The sequence below is a fragment of the Megalobrama amblycephala genome, linkage group LG24 (assembly GCF_018812025.1).
Source record: "Megalobrama amblycephala isolate DHTTF-2021 linkage group LG24, ASM1881202v1, whole genome shotgun sequence".
In the NCBI taxonomy this organism is placed as follows: domain Eukaryota; kingdom Metazoa; phylum Chordata; class Actinopteri; order Cypriniformes; family Xenocyprididae; genus Megalobrama; species Megalobrama amblycephala.
In genome coordinates, this window is record NC_063067.1 from 25,183,991 (window position 1) to 25,201,292 (window position 17,302).

The window sequence follows — 17,302 nt, forward strand, 5'->3', positions numbered from 1 at the left end:
AGCTTTCCCAGCTGCATCAGCAGGAACTCACTCTCTTCTTAGATCAGGAGATACTCTTAATTAAAGGTGACACATCATGAAAAACAGGATATTGCTGTTTTGTACTGTATGTAGATCTAATCTGCAGCATTCTCACAGTTGGGGAAATTAGATTCCTGCCTGGAAAAATCAAGGAAATTAATCAAATTCTTAAAGTCAAGGAGATTACACACACATATACACACACACACACACACACACACACACACAGGTTTGTTTTGCTATCAAAGTGAGGACATTACATAGGCGTAATGGTTTTTATACTGTACAAACTGTACATTCTATCCCCCTACACTACCCCTACTCCTAAACTTACCCATCACAGAAAACATTCTGCATTTTTACATTTTTAATAAAACATTGTTTAGTATGTTTTCAGAGCTATTTTAAATATGAGGACTCATGAAATGTCCTCATATTTCATGTTTACGTCGTAATACCAGTGTAATACCCATGTCATTATACAAATTTGTGTCCTCATAAATCACAAAAATGTGCACACACGCGCACACACGCGCACACACGCACACACACACACACACACACACACACACACACACACACACACACACACACACACACACACACACACACAGATATATACAGTACTGTGCAAAAGTCTTAGGCACGTCAGTATTTTCACCACCCAAAAAAGGTTTTAAGCCAGTTATTTATATATTTTGCTGTAGTGTGTCAATAGGAAATATCCGTTCACATTTCCAAACATTCATTTTGTCATTAATTGTAATAATCCAATGAGATTTTTGAATACACAGTAAGACTGATAACAGCCGGTGTTCCACATGGAGATCAGAGCTCACCATCATCAAATTCGTCTGTGATTACATGAAGAAACATATGAAACTGAGACAAACCAAATCCAGAAGAACTGTGGCCATGTCTCCAAGAGATTTTAAAGGTGCCCAAGAATGCTTTTTCACAAGATGTAATATAAATCTAAGGTGTCCCCTGAATGTGTCTGTGAAGTTTCAGCTCAAAATACCCCATAGATTTTTTTTAAATTAATTTTTTTAACTGCCTATTTTGGGGCATCATTAACTATGCACTGATTTTTTTTCAGTGCGCCGCCCCTTTAATTTGCGTGCTCCCTGCCACACGAGCTCTCGATTATATTACAGCACATTTACAAAGTTCACACAGCTAATATAACCCTCAAATGGATCTTTACAAGATGTTCGTCATGCATGCTGTATGCATGCTTCGAATTATGTGAGTAAAGTATTTATTTTGATGTTTATATTTGATTCTCTATGAGTTTGAGGCTGTGCTCCGTGGCTAACGGCTAATGCTACACTGTTGGAGAGATTTATAAAGAATGAAGTTGTGTTTATGAATTCTACAGACTGCAAGTGTTTAAAAATGAAAATAGCGACGGCTCTTGTCTCCGTGAATTCAGTAAGAAACAATGGTAACTTTAACCTCATTTAACAGTACATTAGCAACATGCTAACGAAACATTTAGATAGACAATTTACAAATATCACTAAAAATATCATGCTATCATGGATCATGTCAGTTATTATTGCTCCATCTGCCATTTTTCGCTGTTGTTCTTGCTTACCTAGTCTGTTGATTCACCTGTGCAGATCCAGACGTTACTGGCTGCCCTTGTCTAATGCCTTTCATAATGTTGGGAACATGGGCTGGCATATGCAAATATTGGGGCATACACCCCGACTGTTACGTAACAAGTGGTGTTGTGTTGAGATCCCCGTGTTTTCCGGAAGTCTTTTAAACAAATGAGATTTACATAAGAAAGAGAAAGCAATGGAGTTTGAAACTCAGTGTATGTCTTTTCCATGTACTGAACTCTTGTTATTCAACTATGCCAAGGTAAATTCAAATTTTGAATCTAGGGCACCTTTAAGAAACCTGTCTCGAAAGCTACCTGAAAAATGATGCCCAAGTGTACCTGGACAAGAGCTGTTTTTAATGCAAAGGGTGGTCTCACAAAATATTGTTTTGATTTAGTTAATATAAGTTAATTGATAAATAAAATCTATTTATAACAGTATTTTTTAAAAACATCCTCACTTTATAGCATTTTTACACAAGTGCCTAAAACTCTTCACAGTACTGTATCTTTGGAGGCAGGTTTCTTCAAGCATCTTAGAGACATGGCCACAGTTCTCCCGGATTTAGTTTGTCTCAGTTTCATCTGTTTACAATTAATGGCAAAATAAATGTTTGGAAATGTGAACGGATATTTCCTATTGACACACTACAGCAAAAGATATAAATAACTGGCTTAAAACCTTTTTGGGGGGTGAAAATACTGACATGCCTAAGACTTTTGCACATATATATATATATATATATATATATATATAACATACATACATACATACATGCATACATGTACACACAAACACACACGCCTTAACTTACATTAGAAGTGTTTTAACTGGCCTTTCTGCTTAGTCATTTAACACTTCTCTATTGTGGAGGTCTTGTCTCATCAATTATTTAAAAGCCCCGATGCTAAATTAGCCGTTAGATCCACTTACATGACACATTGTAAGAAATTATAGAATTGACTATTACATGGAACTGAACACCCTTTAGTGATCAAAACTTTTGTCTTTGTGCTTGCATGCTTGGACAAGCCAAGCACATTCAGTGAGTTCCAGGAAATATGGAGTAATTGAACATGTGACACCACCTTTCCTTCCAGCTCTTGAATGATGGAGATTACGACTGTGGATTTGGGCCAATCCTGAATTTGCTGAGCATGACTAGATCAGATCCATTTATAACTTGAGCGCTTCTATCTTTATAACCGGCTCATACGTATGTTTACATTTATCTCTCGTACAGTATCACATTATGCAATCTTTGAAATAACCATTTCATTTTTGTGCACGTATAGTTTCGCATACATGATTTATGATTATAATATCAGTCCACTAGGCAATTATATGCAGTCATGCTGGTTTTGTTTTATCAACACAATAGTATCCAGCTGTCTTTGTGCGTTTATGTAGAAACTGCTGATTCTAACAGAATATCAGAGATTAAAAGTCAAAACCTCATCGTTAACCGCTGACCTCATAGTGAGATGTAATGTATGAGGAGTTCATGTGACATCTTTGTAATGTTTTTACATGTTTTACAGTCGATGGGACATTTGGTCGTAATGTTACCCATGTTTTTGTAGATTCGCACAGTATGAATGTGACAGAACTTCATACATCTAGATGACGTGTTACAAACATGTTGAACAGGAAGGGTGAGACGTGGTGTACTGCAGCACATACTAAGCTCACGTATCTGCAATCGCTCATTGACATTGCTCAAATGTCAGTCTCATTCTCATTTCTTGTCTCATCTGTTCTTTTCTCATCTGGTCTGAGTGTGTCTCTTTTCTCTTTTTCAAATCATCTGTTTCCTTTTCTCTTCTTGTCTTTTCTATTTTCATATCTTTTTGTTTATTCTCCTTATCTCTTCTATTCTTGTCTTCTCATCTCTTCTCTTGTAGTCTCTCCTTGACATTTCTTCTGTTCTCTAGTTGCTTCTCTTCTCTTGTCTCTCTCATCTTGTGTCCTCTCATCTTTTATCTCATCTCTCATTTGTTCACATCTCAAATCATTTGTTGTCTCTTCTTATTTCTTCTTGTCTCTTTCTCTTGTCCCATCATGTCTCTCATCTCTCCTCATCTAGTCTCTTCTCAACTCATCTCGTCTTGCCTCTATCTCTTCTCAAGGGTTCTCATTTTGTGTGTGTACGACTGTCTCTGGAGTGTTGGGTGGTAAAATGATCTCATTCATAATTGACGAGTCTGTGGAGCTGCTGTTATCAGCTGTTTGTGTGTTTCCTAGAAAGCGGTAATTCCTCTCTGGGTGTAGTTTTACACCTCTGGGCCAAGCTGTTCTGTCCGATAAGATAGTTGTTGATCTTTATCATCAGCTAGTACAGCTAATGTTCCTTTGTTGCTAAATGGTTCTCTGAGCACAATAATTACATTCTTCTAAATTCAACCAAGTTTGCATATACAGTAAATAACTAACAGTTGTGGGTTACACTTTATTACAGTGGTCAACTTTAGACATTCTGCTAACTATAAATAACTTTGCAACTACATGTCAACTATCTCCCAGAGTATTAGTAGACTGTTAGGTTAGGGTTAGGCATTAGCAGAATAAGTTTACATGTAGTTGCAAAGTTACTTATAGTCAGTGTAATGTCTGTTGGGGAGCATCAAAATGTTAGTAGATATTAAGCAGACAGTCTACTAATACTCCTTTAAGTTAAGACTATGTGTTAAGAACTAGTCTGTAAAAGCTAGCAATTAGTTAAGGCAAATTAGATCAATCTACCTTTTTGTGTAACTGACAAAAAAAAAAAAAAGACCAGTATTGAAGAAAAAAAAAAAAAGACCAACTTACGAATCTTCTAAGCAGTTTGTGCAACAGGTTCATTCTCGTATTACGCAGCATGTTTGAGCTTCCGCAAGAACCACTGAGGTTCATTCTTATGTTACGCAGTACGTTTGAGCTTCCTCAAGATTCCACCCATGCAAACCCATGCCATGTTTGTTTTCACATGTCAGTGCACGTACGGTTGAGTTTCTGTTTATGTTCTCTGATCAATGTTTATATGTGAGTAAAAGCCTAAATTCAATCTGTTCATATAAAGCAATCGAGTCTCTTCAGAAAATATTGATTAAACCGGTAAATTTATATGGATTAGTTATACGATCTCTTTATAAACTTTTTGAACCATCAAAATGGTAGTTGAGTGGACTGTCAATGGAGGGACAGAAATCTCTCAATTGTTCATTAAAAATATCTTAATTTGTGTTCCAAAGATGAATGAAAGTCTTACGGGTTTGGTAACAGCATGAGGGAGAGTAAATGACGAAAGAATTTTAATTTTTGGGTGAACTAACCCTTTAAAGTAGAGGGACATTGCTAATGTCTTGATCTGCTTCATTAGGCTAGATCATAATGTCACGTTAGTTATCAAACCCCAAAGAAAATATGGATAAGTGGATTATTCCGTTATAAAACCCCTGCTACCCACCATATGTTTCGGTGTTAAAATATTTTCATCAGTTAAAACACATCACTTTTAAGTCCATTTGATATTGGATGCTCAGCCTACATACAACAGTTTGTTTTAAGTGTTAACAGCTAATCTATGGCTCAGTCACTGATTCACTTTAGTGTTCAGTTTTTTTGTAGTATGTATTGTTCTTGGTGGAAGCTGTTAATCTTTGATGTAAGTCATGTCCAGGTATGTACAGTTGTGGCCAAAAGTGATGTCCGTTGGGGATATTTGTTTTTGTTGTCCCTACAAGTTTGATTAAACCATCAAAGAACAAAATATTTTATATATATATATATATATATATTATCAATATTTTAAATGTGAGGGAAGAAAAAAAAACACTAAACCTGGTTAAGAAATTTATCTGACAAAATTATTGGGTAAAAAAAGGGGCAAACTACAATTGCAGGTATTATTTTACTAAGCAGAAAACAACAACAAAAAGCATTTGACTACAACATAATCAGTTATTAATATTTTGTTGGTTTCGTTGGTTCTCTCTTGAGTTTGCATGTGTTCATAATTTCTTTGTATGTGTATGAAAGCCTGGCCAAAAATGATGTCGGCATGTTTCATTGTGTTATCACAAATAAAACAATTGACTCCAAGCACAACTACACAATATGCTTATAATATCTTTAACACATTTGTAATAATATTTGAATAAAGGGTGAAGATGTCAATTTTCCTATTTTCCATCACTTTGGCCACTACTGTACAATAAATAAGGGATCTGATTGTGACTCTACTGCCCCCTGCTGACCAAATTGAAGCTATTTGTCAAAGGCTAGGAGATCAGTGGGCATGATAAACATAAATTAATCATATTAGATACACAATTTAGTTAATAATTTGACAACATCTTTTTAAAATATTTACAAAATTGTAATTGTAAGTGTTATTCTTCTGGTACCATGCAAATATTAAATATTGTATTGGATGCGCATGATTCAGGCCTTGATTTTAAACTTTAAACACAATGCACTCATATTCTGGATTTGATTTTCACTCTTTATTGTGTTAGCAGGTGTGAGCAGTGGTTGATGTATGTGGTGTTGTTGGTATTTCAGTACAGCGGAGGGGTTTTGCCGATTCAGATGTCTCGACGGGCTGGGAAACCTTCATGCAGGCGCTCGGCTACTTCCTGAAGATGTTCTTTGGATCGGCTGCCTTGGGCACACTCACTGGTCTCATCTCAGCTATTGTATCCTTATGATCCTGTGTTTTAAAGTGGCCCTATTTTGCTATTTTAAAGGTTATTAATTTTGTTTTGGAGTCTCCTACAACAGGTTTACATGCATCAAAGCTCAAAAAACACTTTAATTTTCTAATAATATACATTGCACATTCCCTCATTTCTCTGAGTTTGAAAACAGTTTGTTTGAAGATTCATCAGTCGCTCTAAACCCCTCCTTTCTGAGAATCTACTCTGCTCTGATTGGTCAGATGGCCCAAGTCTGTCAGTCTGTTGTGATTGGGTCTACTCTGCTCCAATTGACCGTTCGCAGAGACCCGCCCCCTTTAGTTACTGTTGCTACGTCCGACAAGCCATGCCGATCTCTCGCCACACATCATGTTCTTATGCAGATCATACATTGCGGAGTCAAAAAGGACACTGACAACGCGTCGACAAACAAAACAAGACAGATACTTTTGATATAAAACAAAGTCTCAAATTTCAAATTTTGTCATTTTTAAAGAAATATACCGTTTTGTGGCTTTTTAATGTGTCATGACTCTTGACGGATCGCTGTAGCACCTCAGTTCAAGTGGCTCGTGAATTTATAGCATCAAATAAATCATAAGGAATGTTGTTTCAATCACGGAAAGACGTCAGAACACACAATTTTTCAAGTTCAAGTCCAACCAACGTTAATCTGGTAACTCCCCTGACTGCTTTGTCTGACAAAATGGCAGATTCGGAGTTAGGATTGGTTAAGAGCGCCTGTCAGTCAAACTTCCTGGCGAAGGGTCAATTGGTCAGATGGCCCAGTCTGTTGTGATTGGTCTACTCTGATTGTTCAGATGACCCAGTCTGTTGAAATTGGTCTGCTGCTTACAGCGCATGTCGGAAACCAAACGTTCATTACCATAACTGAATTTCAGCTCCAGAGGCTTCCTCACAGCTTGCATTGTGATGTTGCATTGCAAGCCGACACTAAGCCGGGGCCTCTCCGTTCCTCTGAGGTGAGAACACGGGAGGAGACTGGCTCGACACGAAGGCTATAGAATCTAGCGAACGTGTTAGGTGTCGCCCAGCCCGCAGCTCTACAAATGTCTGTCAGCGAGGCGCCACGAGCCAGCGCCCAGGAGGATGCGACACCTCTCGTGGAGTGAGCATGCAACCTGAGCAGGCAGGGCACGCCCTGACATTGGTAATCCAGGGCGATGGCATCCACTATCCAGTGGGCCATCCTCTGCTTGGAGACAGCGCTTGCAGGCTCACTACCTGATCCCTGAAGGGAGTGATAGGAACCTTGGGAACATAGCCAGGCCGGGGTCTCAGTACCACGTGGCTGTCACCCGGCACTGAACTCTAGGCACGATTCGTCGACCCCGACCCCGACCCCTACCCCTACCCGATTCGTCGGTCCCCTACCCTCTTGATGGAGGCCAATGCAACTAGCAGCAAAGTCTTCATAGACAGAATCTTTAAGTCTGCTGACTGCAAGGGCTCAAAGGGAGCAATCTGGAGTGCTCGAAGCCCCAGAGCAAGGTCCCAAGAGGGTACGGAGGGGGGTCGAGGAGGATTTAACCGTCTCGCCCCCCTAAGGAACCTGACGACCAGGTCGTGCTTACCAACGGATTTACCATCTATGTGGTCGTGGTATGCGGAGATAGCAGCAGCATGAACTTTGAGGGTGGAGAGGGACAGCCTATGCTCCAACCCTTGCTGCAAGAAGGAAAGCATGACTCCGATTAAGCATCTCCAGGGGTCTTCTCGGTGTGAAGAGCACCACTCGACGAACAGGTTCCACTTCGAGGCATAAGCATGTCTCGTAGACGGTGCACATGCCGAAGTGATGGTGTTAAGTACCTCTGGGGGTAAGTCACCTAGAACCTCCACGTCCCGTCCAGGGACCAGACATGGAGTTTCCAGAGGTCTGGACGTGGGTGCCAAAGAGTGCCCCGTCTCTGAGAAAGAAGGTCCTTCCTCAGAGGAATGGGCCAGGGAGGGGCTGTCGCGAGGAGACAGAGTTCTGGGAACCAGGTCCGGTTGGGCCAATAGGGCACAACTAACAGGATCTGCTCCTCGTCCTACCTGACTTTGCACAGGGCCTGTGCAAGTAGGCTCACTGGGGGAAACGCATATTTGCGAAGGCCCTGGGGCCAGCTGTGTGCCAGTGCATCTATTCCAAGTGTTCCCTCGGACATGGAGTAAAACAACTGGCAATGGGAGGTTTCTGGTGAGGCAAACAGGTCTACCTGAGCATCTCCAAATTCTTTCCAAATCAGCTGGACCACCTGGGGGTTGGAGACACCACTCTCCCGGCAGCGCAGTTTGTGAGAGCTCATCGGCCGCACAGTTGAGCACACCGGGGACATGAATGGCGCAAAGCGACCTCAGATGCTTCTGACTCCACAGGAGGAGATAGCGGGCGAGTTGCGACATGCAACAGGAGCGTAGACCATCTTGACGGTTGATGTACGCAACGGTCGCAGTGTTATCTGCACGGACCAGTACATGCTTGCCCCGTAGCGGCCCTTTGAGGCAGCTCAGGGCAAGATGTACTGCTAGCAACTCAAGGCAATTGATGTGCCAATGCAGATGGGGCCCGTCCAAACCCCTGACACTGCATGACTGTTGTATGTGGAAGAGGTCTTTGTCGATATCCCTCATGTACGTGAGACACAGCCAGAGATGGCGTTCCTGGACCATTAACGTGGACATCACACGACCCACTGACCGCGCCGTAACCTTCGTCACACGAAGCGTGAGGTCCATCACACCACAAAGTTCCTGGAAAACTTGCGGGTCATGACCACCCTTGTGCAGGTCCTTCAGTGCCTTGGCCTGATGGACCTGCAACAACTCCATAGCGTGCAGGGCAGAGGCGGCTTCCCCACAGGCCTGATAAGCCTTGCCGGTAAGATCCGACGAGTACTTACAGGCCCGGGAAGGGAGAGACGGCTCTCCCCGCCAGGTGGAGTTAGGGCACAGTTGCATAGCAACGGCCTGTTCCACAGGGGGTATGCACGTATAACCCTTAGCCGCCCCGCCATCAAGGGTGGTGAGGGAAGAGGACCCACCGACACGGTTTTCGGGCAGTAAAAGGTGCCGTCCACGTGCCAGTGAGTTCTTCATGCACCTCCGGGAAGAAAGGAACCGGGGTGGGGGGCTGAGAACCAGCCCGGGCCACCCCGAGATACCAAGTCCTCCAACCTCGAGGGTTCAGGACACGGTGGAGGATTCCACACGAGCCCAACCCTGTTGGCGGCCTGGGAAAGTATAGCCATCATTTCCGGGTCCGAATTGGGCACAGTTGTCACCCCTCGAAGGAGGCCAGCTACACCGAATCATCATCCCCCGAAGTGTCAGGCTCACCCTCCGATGCAGCAATCGACATCCTGGTCATCTTGGGGAGCTCCGAAGGATACGGGATGGTACACACCTCTGGGGTGGTCCACCGCGTTCCCCCGGCAGCTCTACTGGCTGCGGAGTGCTGGAGGAGTGAGGGTTCCTAGGGGGTTGGTTCCCCGAAGGAAGCGCGCTCACCGTGATCCTCAGATCACCAGCACCGCTGCCCGAAGCAACCCTCTGAGGAGGATTGGAACGAGGCAGCTGCACCGGGACTCTGCCCCTTTGCAGGAACTGGAGTCTAGATCGCAACTCCGAGATGGTCATCTTCCCACAATGGGTACATGACTCATCCACAAACGGCCACCTCAGCGTGCTTTAAGCCCAGACACGCAATACAGCGTTGGTGACCATCCCGTGGTGACAGGTAACGTCTGCATCCAGAAACACATAAGTAGAACAGCATCTTTAAAAAGACGCAAATCTACTTGTGCAAGCTCTTTTAGGGACTAAACTCTTTTAGGTGCCGAAGCACGCAGGGGAATAGTCACTGCAACACAGACAGGGAATGTGCAGCCTGTCGTGTGCACTCTCTCCTTGCAGACACTGCCTCTTACCAGCTGTCAGAACAGCTGTTGAGAGCTCTTTAAGCGCACCGTCACCAGCTGTAAGAACAGCTTTTACAGCTGGGAACAGCTTTTTTGTTATTGCTCAAAAGAAGGCAAAACAAAAAAAAGAAAAATGAAAGAAGAGAGATCGACCCCGCTGCTGTGCTGTCCTCCTGCACCAAATGAAGAGCAGTCTGATTCCAGAAGAGCTGACTCGTTGTTTGTTTAAACACTCGCTTGTAGACACCACTGTGTTAGTAGGTTCGGCTCCAAAGCGAAAAGCTGAAGATGCAACGCACCTGCTGCGAGGCGAACAGTTGATGCATATGATTGCATGCCAATGTGCATGCCAATTGGCTCGTTGTAGTTACACTCGAAGTAGATTGGCCTCTCTATGCAAATTTGTTTCATTGTTACGTAGGTATGTAACAGAAAGTGAGATGGAATTGATGATGACTCCGGCAGTTTCAGAATCGATTCTTTCTTTTAGACAATAACTTTATTTCTCATGCACTTTGATCTTTGAAACTTTGCAGACCTTTTACACTCACAAACAACTATAAATACTACATGAAAGGAGAATATTCAAAAAAGCATAATAGGGGCGCTTTATTTTTGGATTAACAAGTAGACGGTGGTTTTATTAATTAGTTGTATAACATGTATTATTTTTAATAAATTGTATTAATAAACAGTAATTGTTATGTTCTGATAGGAATGCAAAATAATGCAAAATCAACCGGTAGTTATTGATATTTTGAATAGAATAACGAGACACAAACCTCTATATTCAATCGCGTTTGCTCCCATTTATTTTTGATCACAGTGCATACACATAAAAACTTTTAAGTCCAAAAGTGCACACATTTGGAGAAATACATGTTTACCTCATATTTCATTAGATAGAATAGAACCAGGGCTGTACGCAGGGTTTCATAATTACCGAGGTCAGAAAACGTAGGGGGGTTGGCCGGGCATGCTCCCCCGAGAAAATTGTGATTTTCCTGGTGTACATATGCTATGTGCATTTTAAGACATTTTAAGGCCAACAAATACATACATGCACAGTTTTGAGGCAGCTTTAATCGCATGTTTGGTAATTTCATGACTCAATTTACAACAGAACAATGGACGGTGCATGCTCGTAGTTTCTTTTGCGCTTTATTTAAGCTATAAAATTCACGCATGCAATTCTTGAGTGCGCGCCGCGAGCACAGTATAACAGCTGATTGGACAGCCATGTTCATTTTTCTGAGTAATTTTTTAATTCAGCAGAGGCAGGGATACATAGACCAGAAGGGGGGAAAACCCTTATATATATATATATATATATATATATATATATATATATATATATATATATATATATATATATATATATATATATAAAATATTATTTAACACTATTAGTAGGTTTGTATTTAGTCTGTACACAGATGGTTGGAGTGCTAAACATTTAGTGAATAATAGCCTATATAGGAAAATAATAATTAAAATATTACATGTATTTGTCTGTATTTGGGCTAATATATATACATTTTTACTTTCATATTGTTTATACATAGTTGTTTATTTTAAGAACTCTACTGAAGTCCTGTGAGATTATATTTCTGAATGAGAGTTTGTAGGCTCTGAAACACTTCGACCTGAGAAAGACTCCGTCTCTGGAGTTTGGGATGATGATTCATATTTGCATACCTGCCGTATGGTCTTGCTGAGGGCATCAAGCTCTCTGGTGAGCTTAAAAACAAATCCTGATTAAACATGTTTAAACATGCCAAATGTGTTGTGATTTCAGCATCAAAATCAATCAGAATTGTTGTCTTTCTGTTTGTAGGGATCATGGCCATTCTGTTCTCTGGAATTGTCATGTCTCATTACACTCATCATAACCTGTCGCCAGTCACCCAGATTCTCATGCAGCAGACTCTTCGAACCGTGGCCTTCATGTGCGGTCAGTGCCTGAGGCGACTTTCACAAACCTACTGCTTCATAGAGGAGTTCTTCAGTTAACATGAACTTTACTCTTCTCTTCTGTTTTTTGATTCCACAGAAACATGTGTGTTTGCGTTCCTGGGCCTGTCTATCTTCAGTTTCCCTCATAAGTTCGAGCTGTCTTTTGTCATCTGGTGTATAGTATGTGTCGTCAAAGTGCTTGTTATCCCTGTTTGTCTTGCCCCAGATCATTACTGCTCTTTTTGTTCTTCAATATCTGATAAAGCATGAATGCTTGCTGAACGCGTGATACGTCACTGGTTTTGTAGAGTCTTATCTGAACTGAGTTCAAATAAACAAAGAAAATGTGTATTATTATAATGTTTATTAGTTTATGTCATCAGAATTCATTTGAAGTGTTTTTCTCTCACAGGTTCTGGTTCTTGTTGGTCGGGCAGTGAATATCTTCCCACTATCCTTCTTGCTTAACTTCTTCAGAGATCATAAAATCACCCCCAAAATGATGTTCATCATGTGGTTCAGCGGTAAGAAGATTCAGTAAATGGTACATTTTAATTTCCATTTGGTTTGAAGGTTAGAAGTGAGTTTACCTCATTCTTTTTCAATCTTAGCATTTAAACTGCAGTCAGCCCTTATACTTCAACATTTTTCAAACATTCACTTTTTTTTTTTTTTTTTTTTTTTTTTTTTTTTACAGTAGTTGTTAATTACATTGACATACTTTTTTTTTTTTACATTGAACATCATTTTATTCAACATCTTAAAATAAATTTTATTTGAAGGTATAAAACAGAGATATTTTAGATCCTATATCTAGTAACTATTCACTCTTTCCCATTTAAAATAATATTTTATTTTTTTAGTAGTTTGTTAATAATAGTAATGATAATGAATTAATAAAACTGCATTCAGTCTAAGTTCGTGTCTTCCATGCTCATGTGGTCAGGTCTGCGGGGTGCGATCCCATACGCCCTCAGTCTTCATCTGGGTCTGGAGCCCATAGAGAAGCGTCAGCTGATCGGCACCACCACCATAGTCATTGTACTCTTCACCATCCTGCTGATGGGGGGCGGGACCATGCCCCTCATCCGCATCATGGACATTGAGGAGAGCCAGTCACGACGCAAGAACAAAAAAGATATTAACCTGAGTAAAACTCAGAAAATGGTGAGAGAAATGTTATCTTTATCATTTTCTTTTGAAAACAAATTGCAATTCTCGATTTAAAGACAATGTCCTTATTCAAGTCATTAATCTTATTCAATTTGTGTGAAATTCAAAACGATTCATTAATCTACATGAGTATGAGTACAATAATTTGTAAATGGGCATAAACCCAGAACCCAAAACTAAAGCAAAAAAAAAACTAGGATAGAAATAAAACTTAAGGTAACACTTTAGTATGGGAAACGATTCTCACTTTTAACTAGTTGCTTATTAGCTTGCATATTGGCTGTTTATTTGTACATATTAATGCCTTATTCTGCATGACCATATTCTACATCCCTAAATCCTACCCCATACCTAAACTTAAACACTACAACCAGGGGCGGACTGGCCATCTGTGTGATCTGGAGAATCACAGAACGGCCGGTACTCCAGGATGGCCGGCGGGCCGGCCCACCACCCGCCACGCACGCAGTCATCACCTGTTTTTTTCCCCCTCTAATCTGTTTCACACTCCAGTACTGTAGGTGGCAGCAATGCGCCTTTAAGTTGGTTGGATGTCAGCTGCACTGGCCGTGGCCGCCAAGTAAGGAGAAGAAGAAGTGGAAGAGTAGGAAGAAACCAACAGCAAAGATGTTAGATAGAAGAAGCATAGAAACAATCAAACAATATGCATAACGCGGCCGCAGGTAAAAAAACGGAAAGAAAAGGGTGGGGCTGAGAAGGCGAGAGAAAAAAAAAATGCGGAAATTTAGATACTGAAGCCGACACACAATTTTCCCCCTAAACCAGTTCAGCGCAAACTGACTTCCCATTTTCCGAGACCTAATCAAAAGTGAGAACTATTTACAGTAAATAAGTTGTTAACGAAGCATAAAAAAACATTATCTAACTCTTTACATATGAGATAATTAAACAATAATAATTTGGTCATTTACAGTGACAATAAATGAAGAACTATATATAGCCTATTAATATATTAACAATGTTGAGACTACAATATATTAACTATAAACAAATAGTTTGAAAATTATTTGTAAGTACTTCATTACTTATTATAAAGTATCACTCTATGCAAATGAGCAGCACATTTCACGAGCGACAACCAATTGGAGTCAAGACTGTCAGTAGAGCTCACATCACCGTCTCGAGTGCAGACAAGGACAGAGTTCCTGAGCGATTTCACTGTTTTATGTGATTTGACAATACATGGATATAATAAAATGATGTGTGCAAAAGAAACTGTCGGCAGGCTTAGTGAGTTTGATTCATACATTTATAGTTCATGTTGTTAATTATATGTGTGAGCAGTTTAGCACTGCAGTGAGCAGTTTAGCACTGCTGCCGTTCATAGTAATGTTACTACGATTACAATGTTACAATGTTTCCCCTGCATAATTTTGATTATTATGGACAAGTAAATTGATTATTAGTCAAATTCAAATTGTTTTAGTAAGTTTTGGCAGTACGAGTGGGTTTAATTTGTTGATTAATCGATCATTAATCTGGTTAATGAATGCTCTGAGTACTGCTGTAGTTTATAGTTATAAACTGGTACTCTCCAATACCACAATGATACTTTTAATTATTTTAAGTCTAATTCCTAGTCAATTCCTAGTCAAATTGGAATTGAAATATATATCATTTACAACTATGTGAATTACATGTGCAGGAACATTGGGATTTTCTGGACTCCTCTTCACATGATTGGTTTCAGAATACTGCATAAATGCAAAGGCTAATTTGGCTATATGAATGGTTCAATTAAAATGTTAAACTTGCAGACCAATCTTATTGGTGCTCCGAGTTATAGAAATAATACAAAGGAAAATGGAGTAAGCTATTTGCAAACATTTTTATCAATGACATTTGGAACAGAGTAAATATGCATCTTTCTCTCTCTCTCGCTCTCTCTCTCTCTCTCTCTCTCTCTCTCTCTCTCTCTCTCTCTCTCTCTCTCTCTCAGGGTAACGCCATTCGAATCTGAGCATTTGTCTGAGCTGACAGAGGAAGAGTATGAAGCTCAGATTTATCAGAGACAGGATTTGAAGGGTTTCTTGTGGCTTGACGCCAAGTATCTGAACCCTTTCTTCACCCGTAGACTCACACAAGAGGTTAGACTGGTCATAACCTTCCTAACAGATTATTCCAGTTATAAGGCTCATTTAAATAATATGAGGAGTTGACTTGAAGAACTGGTTGTAAGGTATTGTTATTTCCTTCCTCTCTAAGGATCTTCTGCATGGGCGGATCCAGATGAAGACGCTCACTAATAAATGGTACGAGGAGGTCCGTCAGGGTCCGTCTGGCTCTGAGGATGAGGACGATGAGGACAGAACTGCTCTGAGACAATCATAAGGGGCAAACAGAGATGCGGCTGAGTCAGAAGCTCAAATGAGCCGTTCTCACACCATGTGACAATTGGACTGTACTGCACTGTGAAGGACTCCTTTGGTATCACAGAGAACTCCATGACTGGAGCGATTCATGGCTAAATGAGGAAAAGGACAGGAGTATGTGGTAAAGAATGCCTGGGATTGTTTTGTGTAGAGGCACTAAATGCGAAAACACTGAAAGAATAAATATGGAAGGCTAAACAAAATTTGAGGGGAAAAGCAAAAAAAAAAAAAAAAAAAAAAACTGCAATATTGGACACCTTTACATTATTATTTTTTTAATATATAATTTGAAACACCATAATATAATGTGATTGTTGCGATACCTTTTTTGGTGTTGTTTCACATACAGGGAAATTACATCAATGAATGTTTCTGTGATTGGAAATAACTTAACATGTAACCTATTTTTCTTTTTTATTAAATATTTATTTGTTGTGTTGTCTTTATAAATGGGAGTAAAAGGGTCTTTTATAATGTTTCTTGACACTGTATTTTGTAGCTAACTTGAGTTTATAACTAATTCTAATGAAGGAATGTACCTGTGCTTAATAAACAAACTCTATGCACAAATCTGCAGTGGGAAAGTGGTGTAAAAACAAATGTGAATAAATGATAGATTATAATAACTTGTGTGTAGTTGTTTAACGCTGTCCAGTCCCTTCATCCACTTGCTCCCAAGTTTAGATTCACAACAGACATAAATTTTGTTTTTTTTTAATTAAATGGTGATAATATAATATCTGACCACACGGGGGTATTATTGTACAATGTTTTAAGTGTCTATATTATCATAGCTCATTTAAATGCCTTTGTTTATGAGTATATGGTTGTGTGTGTGTCTTTCAGAGAAAGAAAATGCCACATTAAGCACCACTCAACAATATAGAACAACAGCTCACTTTGGTTGACTTGAATCTGGAAAGGCAGATACGAGTCAGGGAAGCTCTGGTCATACTGAGAGAGGCCTGAGTGTCCAGGCCATAAAAGCAGCCTGAAAACAGACAAGGTCAAATTAGAGTTTTACATCGGAACATGCTCTTTTCTTGTGAAGCCCTGCTTAACTTGTCTATAAGCACATTTGTACATAGTTTTGTACACTATACTTGAATAGTACCTTTTTAATACTTGATAAAATGATATTAACTTTAATAATCATTCACAACAGACTTGTTTCACATTGACATGCCCTTTTTAATATTACAGTAGAATTGTGTCATATTTGATCATTCAAGTGCTTGGAACTGCTTAAAATACTAAAACGAAAAGCCCTGTGAAGCCAAGGGTTTACAGTGAACTTAGAACAGCTAAAGCACAATATGGAACCAGATCATATTGCTTTTATAAAATGGTTAGACCACTTTTACAAACAAAACAAAAAATACAAACAAAAACAGTAATGTTGTGAAATATTATTCCAATTTAAAACAGCTGTTTTCTGTCAATATACAGTAAAGTGTAATTTATTCCTCTGATCAAAGCTGAATTTTCAGCATCATTACTTCAGTCTTCAGTGTCACATGCTCCTTCAGAAATCAATCTAATAT

The 17,302-nt window shown here is 40.0% G+C and overlaps 1 protein-coding gene across 1 annotated transcript in view; it reads left to right on the forward strand.

Annotated features, from left to right (window-relative positions):
* slc9a8 (solute carrier family 9 member 8) overlaps positions 1-16,384 on the forward strand; it is a 67,140-nt gene extending 50,756 nt beyond the window's left edge. The window contains 11 exon segments of the mRNA XM_048177531.1: positions 6,180-6,194; positions 6,196-6,313; positions 11,865-11,921; positions 11,923-11,971; positions 12,074-12,190; positions 12,290-12,372; positions 12,605-12,716; positions 13,139-13,359; positions 15,326-15,337; positions 15,339-15,473; positions 15,592-16,384. Coding sequence (XP_048033488.1) covers positions 6,180-6,194; positions 6,196-6,313; positions 11,865-11,921; positions 11,923-11,971; positions 12,074-12,190; positions 12,290-12,372; positions 12,605-12,716; positions 13,139-13,359; positions 15,326-15,337; positions 15,339-15,473; positions 15,592-15,717 — 1,045 coding nt within the window. The 3' untranslated portion in view covers positions 15,718-16,384.
* Positions 16,385-17,302: the final 918 nt, after the last annotated feature.